The following is a 15,908-nucleotide window of genomic DNA, read 5'->3' as shown; positions in this document are numbered from 1 at the left end:
CGATGTGAGAGACTGATAAAGTCATACAGAAAACAATTGCTTCAAGTTATTGTGGCTAAAGGTGGTTCTACAAGCTATTGAATCACAAGGTGTACTTAGTTTTTCACACATGGCTTCTCCATTTTGGCTTTATTTCTGTAAAATAAATAATGACATGGTGCAATATGTCATGTGTTGTTGTTCATCTGAGGTTGTATTTACCTAATTTTAAGACCTGCTAAGGACCAGATGATTTTTATTATGTCCTGATATGTAAAACGATAGAACTCAAAGAGGGTGTACTTTCTTTTTCACATGACTGTATATGCATATTCTGTAGGTGGTTTCTCCCTAGTACAGTGTAGTTGTGTGCACTTTCCCCTAATATACACATTTTTGTGCACATTTTTGATTTCCGAACTGCATCACAAAATTTGAAAAAGTTCAAATACCATAATATAACTGCACTCCAGTTTGTACGTAGGTTCAGGAAGTGTGAATTTGTTAAGTTTGCAGTAAAATGAAAATCCAGCAAATTTCTCACTTATCTCTAATCACTGGCTGTCAAAATCAGATTTCTAAGAGTTAGGGGCTCATGTTACTAGATTATTATGTTTTGCTCTATTACCTTATGAAACCCAATACAGTTGAATGCAATCATATTGCTTTATCATATTAATCACAATGATGTGTGTTCATATTACTGATACCAATTCAAAATAGGCCTTGAGGGGTTGCACCTGGTACTGAGACATAGAGACAGACTGGGGATGCTGCTGGTGTACTGCCCACCCTGCTGCCCAGCATCTTCCCTGAGTGAGCTGGCAGAGGTAGTCTCATGTGTGGTGTTGGAAGAACCCAGGACAATGGTCCTGGGTGACTTCAACTTCCATGCTGAGTCTGTCTCTGGAGTTCCAGCTCGGGACTTCATCGCCTCCATGACTACCATGACAAGCTGTCTCAGCTTGTCATTAGCCCGACACATGAAGTAGGGAATACCCTTGATTTGGTTTTTGCTCCCAGTTGTGAGTTGGGTGGTCTGAAGATTGGGGGGGGGGGGGGGTCCAAGTAATTCCACTGTCATGGTCAGACCATTTCCTGGTGAGATTTGAACTCATGGTGTTACTTCCATCCTGCAGGGGTGGAGGACCCATTCAGATGGTCTGCCCCAGGGGACTGATAGAATCCAATGGATTTCTGAATGCTCTTGGGGATTTTTCAGTGGAGAGAGCTGGTGATCCAGCCAAAGCTGTGGAACAGTGAGATGTGGAGAGCCATCGACTTGATTGCACCTGAGTGCCCTCTCCAGCACTGAAGAGTCTGCTCCGCTCCTTGGTATACTGGGGAGCTGCGGTCAATGAAAACAGGCTGGACATTACCTAGAGCGTAAACGGCGTAAGACTCAAAGCAAAGATGACTGAGCACGCTTTAGAACACATAATTGTGCTTACTGTGTGATGATGTGGGCAGCAAAGAAGGCTTATTTTGCTGCCTCCATTGCGTCCTCGAGTAGCTATCCAGCAGAGCTCTTCCAGGTGGCCCCGGGGGTTAAAACCCTCCCCAGCAAATGAGGCCCTGGCCCTGTTGAGGACCAGCTGTGACTTTTTTGCATCGCACTTTAAGGACAAAATCGCTTGTCTCTGCAGCGAACTTGACACTGTTACCACAGTACCAGTTGAGGTGTCTGATGCCACCATCTGCCTGATTTTATGGGATCAGTTCCAGCAACTTGATGATGTGGACAAGGTGCTTGCAGCAATGTGACAAACCATGTGCCCTCTCGATCCCTGCCCCTCTTGGCTAATAAAAGCTAACTGAGGGAGGTATGACTGGGTGGGTTCAGGGAGTGATAAATACTTCCCTGAGGGAAGGGGTGGTCCCTGCTGTGCTTAAGGAGGCAGTAATGTGGCCACTCCTGAAGAAGCCTACTCTGGACCCAACAGTATTAGACAATTACCGCCCAGTTGCAAATACCCTTTCTTAGGGAAGGTACTTGAGAGGGTTGTGGCGGAGCAACTGCAAGCACTATTGGAGGATACTGATTATTTGGACCATTCCAGTCTGGGTTTCGATCTGGTTATGGGACTGAATCAGCCTTGGTTGCCCTGATAGATGACCTTTATTGAGAGAAGGACGGGGGAGTGCAACCCTCGTAATTCTGCTCGACCTCTCATCAGCTTTTGATACCACCAAACGTGGCATCCTCCAGGATCAACTCCATGGGATGGGTATTGGAGGCACTGTGTTACAGTGGTTCCGCTCCTACCTATGGGGCCAATTTCAGAGAGTAACATCAGGTGACTATTCCTCAGCCACTTGGCAACTGAGCTAAGGTTACTGAGCTACTGCAGGGTACTATCTTGTCCCCATTATTTAACATCTATATGAAGCCACTGGGAGCAGTCATTAGAGAATTTGGAGCTAAATGCCATCAGTATGCTGATGACACACAGCTCTATTTCCCTGTGACATCTGAATCAGGAGACATTGTGCAAGTCCTGGATCAGTGCCTAAACTCAGTAATGGGCTGGATATGGGCCAGTAAACTGAAGTTGCATCTTGGCAAGATGCCCTGTGGGTGCGTGGCTCCCAGGTCTGGGAGATAGGTTCATTGCCTGTTCTGGATGGGGTTGCACTCTCTCTGAAAGATTAGGTTCATAGTCTGGGGGTACTCCTAGATCCATCATTGTCGCTGGAGGCCCAAGTGGCCACGGCAGCTCGGAGTGCCTTTTACCAGCTTTGGATGGTTCGCCAGCTATGGCCTCTCCTGAACAGGGATAGCTTGGCCACAGTGGTACAGGCATTAGTAACCTCAAGGCTGGATTACTGCAATGAGCTCTATGTGGGGCTGCCTTGAAGCTGGTCTGGAAGCTGGAGCTAGTGCAGAATACAGCAGCTTGGCTGTTGTCAGGAGCTGTCCCTTTTCAGCATGTAACTGCTGAGGGAACTGCACTGGCTGCCTATTTGTTACTGAGTCAGGTTTAAGGTATTAGTACTACCGTACAAAGCCCTAAACAACTTGGGGCCAGGATACCCGAGAGAGCGCCTTCTTCGTTACCAACATGCCTGGTTACTGAGGTCATGTCCCTGGTGGTTCCACATGGACTGAAGGCCCGGCTAGAGTCCACCAGGATAACAGCCTTCAGCATGGTGGCCCCCCTCCTGTGGAACTCTCTGCCTTTGGAGATCAGGCAGGCACCAACGTTGTGCTGCTTTCAGTGCCTCTAGAAGACATTGTTATTTCAAGAGGCCCTTCCCTGAGTGACTAGCCATGGTTTATTAAGTTCAGAATCTGTTCTTTTAATATCTTTTAACTTTTTTAATTATGGGTTTTAGTATTTTATCTTGTTGTTCACTGCTCTGAAATCTTTGATGTGGAGCAATATATAAACATTGTAAATAAATAAATAAAATGAATTGCAACAACTCAGAAAACAGCATAAAACAAGCATGTAGTCAATTTTAAATTTGGCTCCTTACAAGGAGCACAGTTTGGGATTGGAGGGGAGGGGGAGAAGAGATGTTATCTTCCTGGTACTTTTATAGGTATTATGGCTTTGCCAGTAAGTAAGGCTTCAGGATCTGTGCTTCAGTAAACAGAAGATAAAACACAGGTGGACTATAGAAGAACGTTGTCCTTCCTGCATGTGTCTGTGTGTGAGACAGACACATGTGCACACATTACTAGATGTGCGAGTGTGTGTACAAGTGATTAGATTTGCTCATTGCCAGTGGAGCTCTTTGCCGCAGGGCTCCTCAAGGGTAGCAGAATTTGTTCAGGTGGCAGGGATTTGCAACTATTCCAAGCACACACAGCAGTGCACGATACTTACTTTTTTTCAGAAGATACCCCTTTTTAACAATATTTTTATAGAATGCATCCTTTGTTTTACGACGAATTGTATTGTAAATTTCTTTTCCATCCACTGCATCATTAAGCACTTGTCCTTGATGCTGGGAGAGGAAACTAGAGATTAGTTTTCCAATTTGAAATGTAAGAAGTCTACAGTTTAACACCAGTGCTACAAACGTGCTAACAGTTTCCCACAACTTATGATAGTCCTTTAAATGCTTTCTCCTGCTATGACATATCTGTTCAGAGTTATTACACCTTAGTGTTCCTGGTACAACTTTTGAAAAGGAATGCATATGAAAGGCAGGAATGACCCAGAGCTGGAGCAAGCTGAGAGATCTGCAATTGCTACAGCTGTACCTGTATACATTTTGCTCTGCTTAACAATGGGATTTTTTCAGTCATCCATCCTACCCGCATCATCAAATTAAAAGCAGTACAAGATCAAAATAGGATTGAACCAAAGACTGCATGCCCAGATCCTGAGAATGTCCTCCGAGGCCCTTCTATGGGTCCCTCTACAATCAGAGGTGAGACCCAAGAAAGGCGTTTTCAGCAGCCTGTCTTTGGAATGCTCTTCCCAAGGAGGCTCACCTGTAGCTGACACTGTTATTATTTCAGTGTCAGGTGAAGACTTTTTTGCCCAGGGATTTAGATATTTTAGATACTCTTTCAACCAATAGATTTACTTCTTTGCTGGCTCTAGTTTTATTATTTGACTTTACATGGACAGTGTTCCTGTTCAGGTTTCCATGCACTCATCTCATTCTTCCTCCTCCCATCTTCCCATTCCTCCACTCCCACTCTCAAGAGTCATTCAATACCCTGTACCCACTGAGCATGCTTTTCTCACTTACCTGTTTTGTGGGGGCTTTACTGTACTTTTGCAAACCTTGGAGTTTGCTGAAATCTGCTGATACTTCCCCTCTTGTGTGTGGATTATACCATTTTGGCTACATAATAGGCGCTCCAAGCATGAGTTCATAGATTACTGTTTTACAGTTACTGCTATTACAGATATTGTTTTAACATTTAGATCTGCGAGCTACCCTCTGGGATTGAAAAGTGGGATAAAAGTACATGAAATCTGAAGAACCCCCCAAAGGGTCATGAAATCAAAATATAGTTATAGATAATAGGGATTTAAGTGCCTTGAGAAGTGAAATAATCTTTATTGTGACGGCAGGCAGCTTTACCATTGATAACATTAATATCAATCTATGACGTTCTCTAAGACCAGCTCGCCATACAATACCTGCTTTTATCAACATGCATGCAATTGTGAGGCTAAATACATCTTCTCAAGCATGGATTATAAGTCAACAGACATGGTCTGCCCTCCTGTTTGTACAAATCCCCTTTCAACATTATCTCTCTCAATTACAAGTTATTTCTTGTTAAGATTAGGTTGCATGCTCACCTGCATTGGAACAGGATCTTTAAGATAGTAGCCTTCAACAATTTGTTCTTTTCTATAGTGCTCAATGATGTCAGCAATACTGTTAAAAAAACAAACAGGGATCTTTGAACAAATTAATGCTACTTTATAAAACTGAAGATAAAATGACAGTTGTAATTCTAAACTTATTTACTTACATTTAATAAAAAATACAATACAATACAAAAAATACAAAATTACTGCAACGTTGTTTATATCAGTCTAAACACTACAGATGTTTTTGCCCAAAATGTAAAAATCCAATTCTAGAGAACATATTTATCTTGATATATCCAAAATTCAGTACCAGACCATGAGACATGAGAATACAGAATATAACCACTAGTAACGAACACAGATCCAACAGAAAAAGCATGCCTAAATTTACATTTGACTTGGGCCCCAGAAATTCTAATATAGGTTGGACCAAATTTAGTGATACTGGAGTAGACTCATTGTCCATTGATTTTAGTGTGTCTACTCTAATTATAACCAAGTCAGGATCCCAACCATTGTCAGAGTTTAAAGAAATATTCAGAAGTTCAAAATGACACCAAGTTTCCCCATGTTTAAGTAAAGGGCAAAAATATTCCCACCTTTCCAGCCAGGCTGAAAACTGCAATTTTATTACAGTATTTTTCCAAGTTTGCCTGTAACTGGGGAAAAGGAATGAGAGTCACTTTAGAATGTAAAGCAGTTTATTTCTAGGAGAGTAGGAATGCGAAATAGAGAAGGACCTCAACAGATTATGCAAACTGCACTTTGAAATCACCAAGCTTTCCCACAGTTGCCTTTTCACAATAATCAATATGGTTACATGTAACCACTACTGAAAAGAATGAAGATAGTTTTTAAAATGGATAACACCCAGTAATGTCTGAGTTTATCTATACATTAAGAGTATTGTTTCTGTCAAGAATCCCAAGTATTCTTAAGTTTGCTAGGATAGGAAAAAAAACCAATGTTTCTTTGAAATGCTAAATGCTATTATAGATTAAACAATTTCATTTTACCTACACCTCTGGCTACTTTACTTTGTAAAGAAACTGTACAGGCAAGTTTACAAGATCATCAGGATTATGCACACTGCCGAAACAGACAATTATTCCAAATGTGATTAACAAATGAAAACACAAAACTGCAAAACAGAGTTAGGAGGGGAGTAGCTGGTGGGTGGAGGAGAAGTAGTAGTTAAACTTGTTCTAAAAAACGTGAAAAATCAGAAGTAAACTTTTAATTAAAACATGTGAAAATACAAAGAAGCATTTCTCCATGAAGCTTTCATGCAGCAGAAACTTCAATGAACATATTTATTTACATTTGTATACTGCTCCACAGCTAAACAGATTTCAGAGTGAACACAAGAGATAAAATGATAAAACGATAAAAAATGAAGAACGATATTATAATTATTAAATTATTTTTTTAAAACATAGACAAATAAATACTGAAGGAATCATAAGTAATTCTCACAAGTCTACAAGTCAGTAGCCGTATTTTTTAAAAATGAGATTTTTCCCTATCTTAAAGAACAAATGAACAAAACACCTGTGAACTCTCAATATAGATTACACCTGTATATATTCTCTACTTTAGTACACTGATATTATATCACATGATTATATGCTATGTGTTATAAAACTTCATATAAAGCTGAATAGCCTATCTAGTGCCAAGATATATTCCCTGTGCATGTTCTGAGGTGGACAGTTTGAATTACATGGTACAAGTGCTAAGGTGGCAGGAACAGGACTGGAACTAAAAAGCTGTTTTCCATAGTCTGACTAGCATTAATTCTTGTAAAATGTAGCTCAGAAAGTTATTTCTAGCCTTTCACAGCAAATCAACAGGGGACTATAAATGCTTCCTACTGGCTGGGAAACACCCCTATGTTAAAGTTACCAGCTAAAAGAAGAGATGATGCCATCAGGAAAGTTTGTGATTAGCTCAATCATTAATGGAAATACTGTGCATGTGTTTGGATCTACTATACATTAAAGAAAACTTTTGGAAGAGGAACTTAAACCTGACAAACATTTAAGTTTCACAGCGTATTAAATCAATAAGATGGGAACAGTAAGCTGGACTGAGTCAAGTGAATCTTGATTCAGAGTTAACAGGAATTTATATTCATTTGCAGAGCAACTGATTTGTAGTATGAACTATTATGAAAAGGCAAATATTATAGTTGGGATCTAAAGTACTCAAGAGTGTGTCACTGCAGAGTGATCTCTGACTTAAAAAAAACAGAATAGTAGATTCTTATATTCTACCACAAACTTCCTTTGAAACTCCTCAATTTTAAAAGCAGTTTACTATGTCACAGAGGGCTTGCTCCAGAAGCATAAGCTCAAAGCCTGGTGTTGACTAGGAACCCACGTTCTTGCAAACAAGACAGACTTGCTGATATCTAGACAAGCCTTCGCTAGAGGTGGGGACCTGAGGAGAAGATAGCGCAGGTACAAATGAATGTGAATGACCTTAAACTGGAGATGTGCTATCACTGATATCATTAACTCGGAGAATATCCTATCACAGCTCCTATCTTGAGCAAATGCTGTATGGTTTGCCTTACAATTTCTTGCTTGGTTCAAGAAGTGGAGGCTTGGGAAGGCAAAAACCTGTTTGTTGGTTTGCTGAGGAACTCTATGGAATAGTCCTACTTGACCATGTTGACAACCCAGAGGTCTGTGAACACCAAGGTTGTTAGGAAGCACAGGAATTTCTCTCCTACTGACAGACTGACAATGTCAGAATTGCTGACTGCCACCTTTGATGGGCTGGGATGCTATGGGTCTAGAGGAGCAAGAAGAGTGAGTTCTAGCCAGGCTGATTTGGAGTTCCTCTAATCTCTAGGTTCAAAAGAATTCTGGAAGGCACCCGCTGGTTTGAAAAGAGGGATAGTTCAGTCTAGAAGACCTTTTGTTGTGTGAAGGAGGCATGGCCCTATTTTTGTCCCTAGTCTCCACTATAACGTCTTTGACTGTCTTCTCCCCAAAAATGTTTGTACCCTTGAAGGGTACTGTGGCTAAGTTTCTCCTGGAAGCAGCATCCATATTCCAATGCTTCAACAGAGCAACTTTCTGGTGACCATAATGGCTTTTATGGATCTAGCTGCAAACAAAATGGCATCCTGAGTGGCACTGGCCATAAAGTAGTAACGTTCTAGGCAATTTAACAAGCCCCCTATGAAGGAATGTGTACACCCCTGTTTGTAGTCTTCAGTACTGGAAACATGGAAGCTCCCCTTGATGTCTGTTGCATTGTCTCTTGAGTGCTGGGTTGTAAGCCTAGGGATGTCATGGCCTTAGAAAGTAGTGAGAGAAAGTCCACATTATTGAAAAACCTAGCACTGGTGCCTAACTTTGGTGTGAATATGCCAGGTAAGAGCCAGCATTCTGAACCTCCCATGGGTTGCAGTCCTGTGCCACCTGATCTCCACATTACCCCCAGGGTGCTTCCATGACCCAATCTGGGGCTCTGTTTTATCTGCAGAGTCCTTATAGCAGCTGGTGATGGCGTGAGTGAGCGCAAGTTCAGAAGTCTAGTCAAGCTGATCACCAGAAAAGCTCTTGTGGCAGCTGTGGCTGGCATGGCAGTATTTGGAAAGGTTCAGATGGTGGCTGGTGCCAGCATATGTTAGTGCCGTCCCCTTGTCATGGTCCTTCTCAATCACAGAAGCCTCAGCAATCAGCAGTAGAAAAGGCACCAAAAGATCTGGTTGCTCGTGATGGCTGCTGAGTGCTCCTTATCACTCTCATGTGCTTAAGTGTCTTGTGTTTTATAAAATTAAGGAGTTTGCTTCCTTGACATTGCCATGGACGATCTGAAACTAGGATGGACAGAAGGGAAGGGGAAGGACTGCAGATAGAATCAGGTAATACAGGTAAGATCCAAGATAGGTAAGAATAGTTTTAAGGTGAAAAGAAAATGTTGGAAAATGTTACGATATTGTGAGATGAAGACCTTTGATGGAGACACAGTATCTGCCAGGGACAGAATGAAATAGAGCTCTATAGTGATAACAGAGGTACTGGAGTAAAGACAGGAACAAAATGGGGATGGGTAGAGGAGTCTGAGATCTAATGCAATTCCTGGGTGGTGGGGAGACATTACCCACCGCTGGATGCCTTTGTCACACTAAACCGGGAACATAGTATTTTATCACTACAAGAAATCTTCAATTTAGATTTTAGGTTTGTATTTTTTATCAGTGTGTTTTTAACATTGTAATTATAGAATCATAGAATAGTAGGGTTAGAAGGGGCCTATAAGACCATCGAGTCCAACCCCCTGCTCAATGCAGGAATCCAAGTCATCAATTCTAGAGCATCAATTCTAGCCAGTTGCACACAAGATACCTTACAGTCAGTGACTGGGTTCACACAACACGATAACCTGCACTCAGGATTGAGTATGGGTGGAGTGTGGGTTGTCGCTGAACCATGGCTTGGGTTGTCTGAACCCAGCTGCACTAACAAACCATGGCTTATTAATCACAAACAACGCATGAGGAGAATCCATAGTTTATTCTCGTGAAACCATGTTTCAACCACCACCCATGGTTAAACTCATACTCAATCTTGAGTATGGGTTATCATATTGTGTGAACCCAGTCAATACCTCTACTAATGTAAAATCAATTCCCTGTACTCCATCCAGACTTCTAAGTAAAAAGAATGTAATTTACCAGAACTCCAAAACCCTGTTCTCTTCTAACCTGCGTTTTTGAACTGGCTTCTCCCAGAGGAACTACAAAATAAAGCTAATCATACAGGTCACTATCATATCTTCCTACAATGGCATACATAGGACTCTATCCAATGTTAGTCCTACTTAAAGCAGATCCATTGAAATAAATGGGACTTTAGTTAAACTAGTATTAGATACAACCCTTAAGGCTTAAAGAATTTCAAAATGCCATCTTCATTTTGAGAGTCCCCAGTAAGACAACTGTAATGAGTGCCAACAGATCAAAATGGCTGAAGTAGCTGAACCATGAGACCCCTCTTGCAGGTACAAGGGTCAAAAGGCAGGTTATTAATTAAAACACAAATAAGTTTTATCCTGCCAAAATGATGAGCACCAGTTAGTACAGAAGTGTCTTATTGGAAGGATGGAGAGGGAGCAATAATAGGTTGGATCCAGCAAAGACTGAGTGAAACTCTACTCATGCAATGGGGCTTTCCTAACCCTTCCTCCCACTGCAGCCTCCTATGCCCCTGAGAACTGCTCCTGAGGGTCAAGGGAGGATGGGCAGAGGGGGCTGTATCAGGAGGAAAGAATCAGTGGAAGATGGGGGGAAGGGAGGCTCTTTGTATAACCAGAAGTCCCTTTCCACCCATGCAATGTACCTCTGGATCCAAGTCAACATTTTCAGTTTCAATATCTGGTCAAGACAATATCACGGATGGAAAAAAGTTAGGCTTGAATTGTAAATCCCATAATGATATCTAAGAATACCTTCAGAATCATTAATAACTGAATATACCTAAGATCTATATAACATAATTCAAGCCAGCTCCAGCTGAGAATGTTTAATTTTTTTTAAACCTTCTCTCACTAAGTCATCTTACACAAATCCAAACTATGGAAATGGGATTTTTTTAATTGAATAATGTAACAAAACTCTGGAATCCTGTTCCATACATGTCAAGGTTTTCAAATGGAAGACTTCTACTGCTATACCCCTAATAAACTAGACAACTAGAGAATGGGCAAAAGAGAGTTTACCTTTACAAAGGCTGAAATTGCTGCTAGCTGATTTTTCAATGAGGATGTCTGGAGGCCAGACAGATTTAATGAAGAAGTTACTCAAGTAGCTTGTATGTAGGATATGCAAAAGGATCCAATTGTTTAGCCTCATACCATCTTCCACTTGAAGTCCTATGACAGTCCAATGAACTTCTCAGCTAGGACAACTTGATACTTTCTCAGTCACACCAGCTGCAGGATCTCTAACCACTCAGAAGCCAAGCTGGAAGTGAGAGAAATTCTCGGTTGGGATGGATATAACTTCCCTGGTTCAGGTTTGGCAAAATCCATCATCTGTGGGTTAGGGCAATAGCCTTCTCCTTTGGAAGAGGGTGCTAAATTCATCACTACTAAGAAGAGCTGTTCAAATACATTAAGGTCTAGATTGTCATGTCTTTTAGAAGTTGAAATAAGATTTATTTAAAGGTAATCATGTATCAGTACAAAACACTCTCCATCCTAAATTTCCTCTCACATGAAAAGCTAAATTCTATACCCATAGGGTATATATGTTATCCACTAAGAAAGTTCAATGTTTTGGTTTTTTAAAGAAGCACGGGACTATTTTTTCTTAGCATATCTGCTCTTATGTCAGACCTAGCCTTTTTATAGCTTATCCCTAAAAGTCTCAGGAAGAATATATATCCTTGTTCATTTTTTAAAACATATGCACAGTTTCGATTTCACCTGTTTCATACACACTGAACTCTGAATCTCTTGAATTTATGATTTAAAACCATATGCAATTCAGCATTTGTATTACAAAGAAAAGACAGTATTTATCAACCCAGCAACACAAGTAGCAGCACAGATAACAGAACACAACTTGTAAATCGGCCTTAATATTCCACAACATACCTGTTATAGTACCTGCCCCCCATCATAAACTGGTTGTTTGGTGTTGGACATATTTTAAAACGCTGAATATTTTCACTGGTTCGGAAGTAGAGAGAGTAATCTCCAGGTGTATTATCAGAAGGTCTCACAAGAAAACTTGACACCTGACCAACTAATAGCAAAAGAAGAAGGAAAAAGCACTTAACTCCTCACTTTACTTAATTGTACTGTCTCAGTGTTAATCTGATAGATTTATTCAACTCATCTGGAATTTTTCACTCACACAGAGAAATTCAGTCATCTGGAAAAAGCCAATGACTTGGTTTGCACAATGTAAGCCACACTGGGCTGTGAGCCATGTTTGTTCCAGAGTGGCTTGTCATGTTGTCTAAACCAGCCAGAGTGGCTTGTGCAACAAACTATGTTGCTGGGTTCAGACAACACAACAAGCGACTCTGAAACAAACACGGCTCACAACCCACCATGGCTTATTGTGTTGTGCAAACCCAGTCATTCTGTCTGTTAATTAATGCCAAAGGATTTAGGAATCCTTGCTAGAAAAACCCAAGCTAAGCTTATATGATCTGAACTGTACTGAAAATTACCCCTCCCACTTCCTGAAGTTAGAAACAAAACCTTCGCTGACAAGAGCATACCTTTAAAGTAGATCACCTAAACAATTACTATAATACATGTTTTTTTCCTTGCAGACAGTTTTTATCACTTTGTGCCCCATAATAAAAACTCTTCTTAAAAAACACTACAAATCAAGCAGTGCAGTCAATACAAAAATACTGTATAGATAACATATTCTATGAATTTCATTTATACAAGTACCTGTCATCAGCAAACTGTAAGCCTCTTGTTTGGAGATTTTCCCATGGAACCATCTTAAAAAGGATATATTAGAAAATATTACAACACATACCAGTTTTCTTTATATGATAGCATACATCACCTAGGAATGACCGAAGTATTTATATTTTACAGCTCAAAGTGCACAAAGAAATAGTTCTAACACACACAAATGTTCAGATTCAGATCATTCTTATGGCATAATTTTGTTTTTAAGAAACCCTGATCTATATTAATTAATAACTGTTTTCTGTCACATTGGCTGGATTAAATGTCAGCATGGGCTTACGCGTGCTCAAAAGCTGTAATTCTTTCCCATATCAAATATAACTGAAATTGCTTTCAGCAATTTGCCCTATCACTGAACCGTTCAAGACATATTTCAAAACCACAGGGATATCTCCACTGCTCTTTTTTTAAATCCAGATTAACATACCCCATTCATATCAACAAAAGATTTGTGTTCTAGATATTTTATCATCCTCATAGTAGTTGTAAATCCTCTCAATTTGTCCACATCCATTTTAAACTACTGTGGCCAATGCTGAACAGAGCAATCCAGATAAGATGTACCAGCCCAGGTTAGAGTGGTACGTTTTCTTCAGAAATCTTGGAAACAATTCTCTTTACATCCTAAAATAGTGCTATGTATATCACACAAGTCCTTAATATCAGGACAGAATATCCATTCCCTTTCCTGGAATTTCACCCACAGCATATGAAGAAATCAAGAATTTGAGTTCTAGAAGAGCATTTATTCAGACATTATGATGCATTATAGATATATTCTAGAAAACACACTTACATTTTTCCTTCATGTGGATCTTCTTCTCGTCCCTAATGAAAACAAGCCACAAAAATTACAAACACAACAAAGCAATACTAGCAATGTAGTGCAATCTGAGGCATGTTTTCTCTGAATTGAATATTACTATGTTTGATGGGCCTTATGCCAAGAAAGTGTACATAGCATTACAGATTAAGACATTCAAATATTTTAGGTCTGCCCCAGAAAACAAACCATGCAACTGAAAGGCTTGCTCTTGACTTCAGAGACAACTATAGATAAAGAGACAGTAAACTTTTATAGACTCAGTAACAGAACGCCAAGCCTTAATGCTGCATAGCATGGTTATGCCAACATTCCTGGGCTGAGAAATAAAATTCAATTGGCTAAAGATGAACCAAGACTTCTGTTCGAAAATGTAAAATAAATTGGGACAGTCATCTGTAACCCCTCACCCAAACTAGCCCTCCATATCTGCCTCTTATCTTACAGGACATTTAGAAAACTACTCTGCTCTGGAAGTAGTGACTATATAGACCTTTTTAATAGTAACTAAATGGTAATGATGAGTACCTTACTGAAAGGTTTTTAACCCTACTGAAGGTTTTTTAAGTCACCTATGGCACACAAAACAATGTCAATTTTTCAGGATTTCTGCCCCTCACAGTTGCAATGATACAACGTTACTTTACAAAATAATGACAATCCACACTGTAGTAATTATTTTGCTTACACTGATTCAATTTGTAGGGTCAGTTTGCATGTGACGCTAAGCTATGGTTCGGCACTACGGAAATGAGCCCTGAACTCATATGCACTCTTAGTTATTTCCTAATTTGTGGCAGACCACAGTTTGTTGTTACATCTGAACCAGAAAACTATGGCTTTCACTAGCCCTGTAAACCAGAATTCCTAGCTTACATAGCAACCAGAAACTATAATTTACTGGTTTGGATGCATAGTTGGAACTAACTCACCAAGCAGAATGTGCAAGGGGAGAGCATGTTAACACAACTATGTGTTCACATCTGAACTGATCTATACTTAGGAATGAAGACAAAAAAACCTATATAATCTGCTTTCACAGACTAATGAAAAACTGGAAAATCAGTTGCATTTCTTTAGTACTCTGAAAAATTAGCTACCCATTTTATATTGTTACTGTTATGTTTTAAAATGATTTGAGTGCTCAAATACTCGTTGTATAACATAACTTACCACTTCTTCCACTAGGTCTTCTACTATAAGGCCTTGCTCATCTGTACGTAGGTTTGTAACCCACATCCATCCATCTTCTAATTCATTGTGGACAATAAACATATCTCCTTTAAGGAAGCTGTAGGTAATTAAGATTATGAAACAGACTCCAGTTAAACAAAAAAAAAGGCTGGCAAGCTATGTTACACTCACCTAGCCATCATCCTGATAAACCTCTTATGTGTCCCTGGAAATTAAATGCACTTTTAAAAAAATGCACCCTACAGGGCCATCTACCACCAATTGCCCTGCAGGAAGTCCTGATTACTTGATATGTGTTGATGTTATTTATTGTGTTCTTAAAAAATATTTTAATGTTACACGTTAGCTGCCTTGGAAGGATTTATATGCTGGAAGACGGGATATAAATAATAACTTGTAATAAATACTTAATAAATTGTAGAACCATACCAGCATCTTATTACAGTCTTCAACAGAGAGTCAAATTGAATCAGTTCAGTGAGGTTTGCTTCACTGAGCCGGAACTGAATTTGAACCTAAAATCTCTCAATTGCTTTGAACCCAAACTAGAGCTGAACTCCTAATCACAGGTGCACAACCTTTTTCGGTCTCAAGGGTGGCACGTAATGCTGGCTAAGAGATCAGGGTCCGCACGCATACTAGCATGCACACACTGCAGTATCCTGATAGATACTGCTCTTTACTCACTGCTAAACCCCTTCTCCCTCCCTTTTGGAGGGCACCAGGTTGCAGAAAGTTTAGCTACAGTAAATGTGTTAGCCTTTAAAATACCATAGGACTCTTTTTTATGTACTACGCAAAGTTCTTGGCTCGGTCTTTCCTGACCCTATCACTAATAAACTCTACTGATTAGCCCTATTAGTATGAGAGGAAGACAATGTTTTCTATCTGTTCTTTTTACCCATCAATAATTTTATAAAGTTCTTCCATGTCTCCCCTCACCACTTTTTTCTAAAACAAAAAATCCCATACCCTTTAAAAAATCCACCATGTCAAGCTTCCAGGAATCTTTTTGTCTTAATAGCACTAGGCTCATTCTTAAAATAATAAAATGATAGCACAAAACCTGTTTACAAGGGCCATACTCATGCACCAGGTGTAGTGGTGAAAGGAGAGTAGTTGGCTATAGCTGACAGCTTAATATTGCCAACATTCTTAAATCAGAG

The 15,908-nt window shown here is 40.0% G+C and overlaps 1 protein-coding gene across 3 annotated transcripts in view; it reads right to left on the bottom strand.

Moving 5' to 3' along the window:
* The window catches only part of RASA1 (RAS p21 protein activator 1), a 68,391-nt gene that overhangs the window by 24,215 nt on the left and 28,268 nt on the right, over positions 1-15,908 (bottom strand). For all 3 annotated transcript variants that reach the window (XM_084833611.1, XM_084833612.1, XM_084833613.1), the window contains 6 exons: positions 14,722-14,839; positions 13,522-13,553; positions 12,699-12,751; positions 11,883-12,033; positions 5,253-5,331; positions 3,813-3,933 (listed from right to left, as the gene is read on the bottom strand). In XM_084833611.1, coding sequence (XP_084689737.1) covers positions 3,813-3,933; positions 5,253-5,331; positions 11,883-12,033; positions 12,699-12,751; positions 13,522-13,553; positions 14,722-14,839 — 554 coding nt within the window. The remainder of the gene's footprint in view (positions 1-3,812; positions 3,934-5,252; positions 5,332-11,882; positions 12,034-12,698; positions 12,752-13,521; positions 13,554-14,721; positions 14,840-15,908) is intronic.

The sequence above is a fragment of the Heloderma suspectum genome, chromosome 2 (assembly GCF_057233095.1).
Source record: "Heloderma suspectum isolate Gila_16-S chromosome 2, 16-S_ref, whole genome shotgun sequence".
NCBI classification, from domain to species: domain Eukaryota; kingdom Metazoa; phylum Chordata; class Lepidosauria; order Squamata; family Helodermatidae; genus Heloderma; species Heloderma suspectum.
This window is presented reverse-complemented; position numbering and strand designations above follow the sequence as displayed.